At 34.2% G+C, this 7069-nt stretch overlaps 1 protein-coding gene across 1 annotated transcript; it reads left to right on the top strand.

The window, feature by feature from the left end:
- Window positions 1–837: 837 nt before the first annotated feature.
- On the top strand, window positions 838–6222 carry LOC125866660 (probable prefoldin subunit 3). Its single transcript, XM_049546966.1, has 6 exons — window positions 838–1070; window positions 3225–3282; window positions 4490–4561; window positions 5209–5328; window positions 5414–5515; window positions 5920–6222. Exons 1-6 carry the CDS (start codon window positions 931–933, stop codon window positions 5995–5997), a joined length of 570 nt encoding a protein of 189 aa, XP_049402923.1. The 5' UTR covers window positions 838–930; the 3' UTR covers window positions 5998–6222.
- The last annotated feature ends 847 nt before the right edge of the window (window positions 6223–7069 follow it).

Raw genomic sequence — 7069 nt, 5'->3', positions numbered from 1 at the left:
GGATACCGAACATCAGCTGGAAAACCAAAAAAAAAGAAAAAAAGAACACACTAAGGAGCTCGCAATGGGTTTAGAGCTTAGCAAACAAAAGTTCATAAAGTACTGGTCCTTCAAGTTCAATTTTTTGAATCATTGTAGTGAAAATCCTCATAATTCTAAGTCCGTCATTGATATTGCAGATGTCATAAATATTCAATTTCTACTTTACTATTGTGTTTCTCCAATTGAAAGTAACGAGAAAATTATTCAGATAATAAATCACAAGATACAAGACCATGTAGAGCATGTAAGTATTATAAGTTGTATATTGTTATTGTAACAATAAAATAAGAATCTAGCTCCAGGTATCAAGTCGCTTTTGATAAAATACGTTTTACCTTTAAAATGATAATTATCAAAATTTCTTCAATTCTTAGACAATCTTACCAAATGAACAAATCATAGTTCATAAACAAGATATCAAAAATCTTAACGTGCTACATTAAAAAATTACATATCTACATGTTCCTATTATAAATAAACATCTATGATTATATACTTTCAAATATACATAATTTTATAAAAAATCTACTAATAAACAATAGTAACTAGTTATTTTTCAATATAATCATTTTATATGATAGGATCAATGAATTGTTGTTTCAAATTTTAAAATAATGAATCATTTTTCACAAAATATAAACTTATAAGTCAAATTTTATATTTAATTTTTTTAAAATCGTGATTTGGAATACTTTTTTTTTTTTGAAGAATTTGTGATTTAAAATTATAATCCTAAATTACATATTTGTGCGGAGTAATTACCATTGGTCAAAATTTGTTCAATTCACTGAATCTAACGGCGTCGTTCTTATTTTATGCTTCTTTCTTCTTCACTACTGAAGCGAATTTTTTTCCGAATCTATCACAATAAAGTAGCTTTGGACGGCGATGGCGGCGTGTTCGTCATACACCAGTGAAGTGACGGAGAGAAGAGGTATACCGGCGGCATCATTCGTACAAGACGTTCAGTCCTATCTAAGCCAATCTGGTCTCGATGTTAACTCTGCACTTGCATTCCTACAAGAAAGGTCCGTTTTCGATTATTGTATGATGATGATGATTTGAAACGAGCTTAAATGAACAAGTGAGGATTTATATAGCCGATCCTAACTTATTTCCGACTTAGGCATAGTAATTGTTGTTGGTAGGAAATGTTTTACCCAATTCATGGTGTCTAGGTCAGCTTGTTCGCACTTAGATACCAAGTAACTATGTCCACCAAAGCTAAAACTGATGAGAAAAAATCAATTAGCGTTTGATTTGAATCTGAGACCTCATGGTGCTAAATCCATTTATTGACTGACTAAGCCACACCCTTGAGTGCATCATAAGTCATCATATATTGAAAAACATTTTTCAGTTATATTAATTGGAAATTGCTTATTCACCAAGTAAAGTTTCAGTCTTCAGGTATATTGTATTGTTGGGGAGTTCTGTTATTCTATGAATGTTGAACCTTTCTGATATTTAACTTTTATCTAAACTGAAGGTGAAAAATAGGCAAAGATCAGACCTTTAGTGACGTTTTTCTTGTAGGAACTTAGATGCTATATTAACTCAACAACAACAATATTACCAGTGTAATCCCACAAGTGGGGTTTGAGGAGGGTAGTGTGTACGCAGACCTTATCCATACTGTGATAGACCCTTGGTTCAAGGAAAAGTTAGCATGTTGGAAAAAAAATAATCAATAGGAGTAGATGTTATATTGACTCATTTTAAAGAAAGCATTATAGTAAATGGTTAGTAGGACCTTGAACGATATATTCTCTCTGCTCTTTGTCAGTTTCTCACTAAATTCTGATGGGGTCCTTGTACTTGGGGCTGCTGAGAAATCTAAAGCAATATTAATTTTTGGAGATCAAACTTGAATGAGCAGGTTTGGATTTGATAACCGTTGGCATGAAATTGAATGGAATGGCTGACTATGTGGTTGTGTAAGTTTTGTGAATGATTATGAAAAAAGAAAAAAACTGATTAGGCCTTGGAAATACTATTACACTTATAAGTAGGGTAACTGATTAGGCCTTGGAAATTCTATTACACTTATAAGTAGGGTGAGGTCTTATTTAAGTGCGATGGAATAACGAGGACAAGAAAACAGAGAAGGAAATGATGAGAGAAAAAGAGAGGGACAATAGACCACTACAGCCTTACAAATCATAGATCAAATCTTATGCAATCAGATCCTTAAATCCATTCGTGACTAAATAACGTCAATTTTTTCCTTTTTTTCGGGCCGACTTCATCTAGGTGCTTGTCTAGTTCCCGTTGAGACCGTTGATTTTGCGAAGGCCCGAGGTCCCCGTGTCCACATGAGTTCGTTGAGGTGTTTACACATTATGGAACTTTCTCCCTGAGCTGCGGGACGAAGATCTTTCTATCAATAGATAGGAATGAGTGTTCGATATAGGGGATAGGATCCATCTGCTCTTTGTTAGGGGAGCACTAAAATGCAACTTCGATTGGATGCATTCCCAAAGCGATCGCTATCCTTTTCTTGCTTTCTTCACCAGTATGACTATAAATATGAAAAGTGTGTGTACTTCTGTTTGCAATGACTGGAATTTGTGGTTATTTAGTATCTGTGTTGTTCTATTATCAAAGTCCCATAGTCTTTATGTCCTTTTATCGTTCTACTAAGTCTCTAGAAGTCCTTCCCAAATGTTGGTAGGTTTGAACTTATAATAACTTCTTTGCTTACACTTTCTTGTATCATCTATACAGCGTTGTAAAAACAAAAGTAGCATGGAGTGCGTGCTCTTAATTGCGTAAAATTTCAATAAAAACAGATGACAGTAGTTTGACTTAAGATACCTCTGAATTCGGTTGATAAATTTATACATATTTGGCATCATTGCATGTTGTGTTCTTGTCTTTCAGAAGCAAATCAAATACTCCGTAAGTTTTATCTTTTTACCCAAAAACCAGAAATGAAACTCTGCTTTTGTTTCAATCCTATGATTTTTGGTCTATAATACAGTCCAAGCATAGAACTCATGTAACAAAGCTTTATGAATGGTATCTCATGCAGTCTGTTAACTATTTCTGTTACTAATAAATCATAAGCTCCAGATTAGATACGAGAACAGACTAATTAGTCCTGCCTTAGAAATTCTAATCAGTGGTTACTTTACTTATGGTCTCGTTTTGTTTTCTTAATATATGTTGTTCGTTTGCAGACTTCAGCAATACCGAGTGGTTGAAATGAAACTTCTGGCCCAACAGAGGGATCTTCAGGTACACTTTTTTTGTTTAATTTCACAGTATTCATCCCTATTTAAGTAATTCCTAATATTTAGTTCTCAGGTTTGACTCGTACTTTGAGTTGAGAGGGTCATAATGCAATTCAAAAGAGAAGATGTTCATATGTCACTCTGGCCCTTTGTTGATTCTTCCGTAAGGTGGACGGAAGTTAGAGAATTGTACTTTAGTCTTTGCATCTAGTGCTGCCGATTCCCGAGATGAAAAGTTTTAAAGCTGAGATAGTCCTCCCATGTCATTGAAAGAAAGATCAAAATAGAATTTACATTAAGAATGTGTGTTTGGAATCTATTGCTCCATGCAGAAGCTATATATAGGATACTCTTCTTAAGCACATGCCCAAACTTAGTTGTAATGGGACCAACATATGAGGGTTACAATTTCGCCACTTTTCAGAGTAATGACTTTTTACAGCAACAATTCCTCAATCCCAAGCTAGTTGGGGTCGACTACATGAATCCTCAAAATATAGAAGACCTTTTTACAATTTCCTTTATTAATATAGGTTTCTCCACATTTGGAAGCTGTCAGGATGGTTTTTTTTTACATAATTCTTGATTCATTTTTAGAATTCGATAACAGAAGGGAATTTGTTTGTTGACATGTAGAGGTTGAATTCATATCATAAGATTGCCACAGAGGGGGGAATACCTGCCCAATACAAAAAGACCATTGAAATATGGACAGGTTAGGTTAATGTATACAGAAGAAGTTCCATCCAAATATTTAAACATCACTATTGCCACCTATGAAGCATTATTGATCTACCAAACAAAAACCAAGATTTAAAAGCTGGAAGTTGTCTTTCCTCTGAAAGTGCTGTCTCTTTCTCTTTGTCCGAATGCACCAAAACATGCATAGCGAACAGTTTCCAACTATACTGGTGTAAAGGAACCATTACATCTTATGCATAACATAATATAGAATTTGGGAGTGTCCTCTTAATCCAGCCTTCTAAATATAGATTGCCTCATACATTTTGGACAATTTTCATTTCCGCCATTTATAAGTTGCTGTTTAGATGTTGTATTGCTCAAATGCCTTGAATTTTACATGCTTGACATCTGTTCTATGATCAGTCTAAGTCATTCTGAGAGTTTTTCTTTTTAACTGCTTGATGTTTTTATATTGTTATCTTTGCTAACAAGTGGACAATTGACTACTACTCCTTCACTCTACGCAGGCAAAGATTCCTGACATAGAGAAATGCTTGGATATAGTTGCTACTTTGCAAGCTAAGAAGGACAGTAGTGAGGTTTGTCTCAGTGCTACATGTTTTTCCGATGAATGGAACTTTACTAAAGCACTCTTAGACATTTTCATTTTAGTTGAATCTTGATTTAGTAGACTACTTTCCTATTTTATTTAATTAGGTCTGTAATTTGAATGTGAGAAAGCATGAAGTTTTCAATTCAAAAATGGTATTTATATGATATATGTAGTGGTGAAGAAGTTCAGAAATTGAGTTACTTCCTTGAAACTGAGATTTACTGTGGGAGACCAGTATCGGCTAAGTCCCCAACCTTGTGAAGGTAGAGAGGCTGTTTTCGATAGACCATCGGCTCAAGTAAAACATAATAAATCAAGTATGGAAAGGAAAATACAGTAGAACTCAAATCAGTTCTATTGTTGGTTAAGTTTAAAATTGTTGGGTAAGAATTGGATAGCCCATTGCTTACACTTCATTACTTTTTAATAGTTGAATTGGTGAGTTTTTAATGGGTAACTGCTTAAACAAAAGTCGGACAAGGTTTTGATCTCTCGACTCTACCCCTGATTTACTTCACTAATAACTTCCAGCCAATGTCCTCCTCCCCAGTTTTTGTTTTATTAGTATTTTATGTCTTTTGATATTTAACTGTCATGTTAACTTGTTCCTGGTTTGGTTCGCGTTGGTTGCAGGCACTAGTCGCTGATTTTGAAGTGTCAGAAGGTATTTATTCCCGGGCTAAGATTGAAGATGCTGAATCTGTGTGTTTATGGCTAGGGGCAAATGTCATGCTGCAGTATTCATGCGAAGAGGTATGTAACTAGCTATGGAAGATTTCAGAAGCATGCATTCTTGGATATTGGAAGTATTGGTCTTCACATTTTGTTCACTGTATAGGCTACTGCACTTCTTCAAACAAACTGGGAAAATGCAAAAGCGAGTTTAGAGGTTCTTGTGGCTGATCTACAATTTTTGAGGGATCAAGTGACAATTACTCAGGTAGATTCTGGCGTTCTCCATTAACTCTCATCTAGGTAGAACTTAGCTTGTACTGAAGTGCTGCAATATTGCAATGTGTTGTTTGCTCCCTCTGTTTCAATTTTATACGTCTTACTTTAATTTTTAGTCTATTTTTTAACTTTCTATATTCATTAATTTTTAATTCCAACATCGTACATGACATGTTTAAGAAACACAAGATTCAAAGGGTATTTTGGTTCAATAAGCACATCTTTAGTTTAAGATCACAAAATTTAAAAACCTTCTTTACTTTCTTAAACTTCGTATCCAGTCACACTAAGACACATAACATGAAACCGAGGGAGCATTAAGTTCTTCTACGTTTATCTTTAGAAACATTGGCATGCTCTTTTGTGCTTATTCTTTTAGCTGCTATGGCTCAGGTCACAACTGCTCGTGTATACAACTGGGATGTTCATCAACGTCGACTTCGACAAGCTACTACTCCCAAAGAATCATGAGACACATGACATTGCATCACAGAGTACGATTCATATCTTTTTGGTTAATTTTTGAACTGTTGTTGCAAAGATCATGAATTTTTGTTTGGTTTTGCCATCATTAATGAGTTAAATCTTTGCATCAAGTGTAGCAATTTTTCGAAGACATTAGTTATTTGTGAGCTAAGAGACAAGAATATCTGACCTGTTATCATGTTTGTTTTGTTGTTTCCTAAATACAATGTAGTAGCCGCATGTACTGGTTTGAGTTCACACATCAGGTCAAATATTCATTATGGTACATCTAATTTATGTATGGCTTTACTGAATGATCAGAAACGCGTTTTCTGCCATTGGGGTTAGAAACGGGCAGGTAGACGCGGATTCAAGATTTTAAGTATCCGTATGGCCATAACTTAGTGTTATATTATGCATGAAACCTTGAAAAAAAATCTCCTTGTACTTCGGGTTTCCATAGTAACAATAACGAATGTGCTAAACTTAGTGCCGCCTCAATGCTTATAAAAATTAGGCATATGCCTTAGGCCTCCAATTTTAGGGGGCCTCTAATTTTTACCACGATAAATTATGTGTTAATTGTTTTTATAGAAAAAATTAATTATCTAAAACAAATGTATTTTTCTTTAAAAAATATATATTATTTTATTCTCCTTAACCTCAATCAAATGGAAGTGTCTTCTTGCATTCTCTTCACTAACTCTAGCGATGTAATTTTCTAGACCCCTTTTATACTATATGTAAGTTAGAGCTCTATCAAAAATATGAATCAATAGTAAAAATCATGTTTTGGATAAAGTGAATTACAAGCCTGTTTAGATTGACCCATTTCATGTGTTTTTAAACCAATAAAAAAAAAGGTTTATAAGTAGTTTGTCAACTTATTACTTATAGAATAATGTTAACAATTTATATAATAATTGCCTCAGCTAAAAGATTTTAGGCCTTTAATTGTAATTTTTCGCTTTAGGCCTCCATGTACGTTGAGCCGCCCCTGGCCGCCTAAACTATATAGAAATCACGACAGTTAAGAAATTGCAGTCTTTCATATAAAAACTGATCAATTCATGGGTTA

Source organism: Solanum stenotomum, chromosome 6, assembly GCF_019186545.1.
Source record: "Solanum stenotomum isolate F172 chromosome 6, ASM1918654v1, whole genome shotgun sequence".
Lineage (NCBI taxonomy): Eukaryota > Viridiplantae > Streptophyta > Magnoliopsida > Solanales > Solanaceae > Solanum > Solanum stenotomum.
The sequence above is the reverse complement of the archived record's forward strand: the minus strand, read 5'-3'. Positions and strand labels throughout refer to the sequence as shown.

What these genes read in the sequence shown, in the direction of transcription:
- LOC125866660 (XM_049546966.1), top strand. Translation starts at nt 931, where the DNA reads ATGGCGGCGTGTTCGTCATACACCAGTGAAGTGACGGAGAGAAGAGGT. An exon ending in CCCAACAGAGGGATCTTCAG is followed by an intron (nt 3,283 to 4,489) that starts GTACACTTTTTT and finishes CACTCTACGCAG; the next exon opens with GCAAAGATTCCTGACATAGA. An exon ending in ATCAAGTGACAATTACTCAG is followed by an intron (nt 5,516 to 5,919) that starts GTAGATTCTGGC and finishes GCTATGGCTCAG; the next exon opens with GTCACAACTGCTCGTGTATA.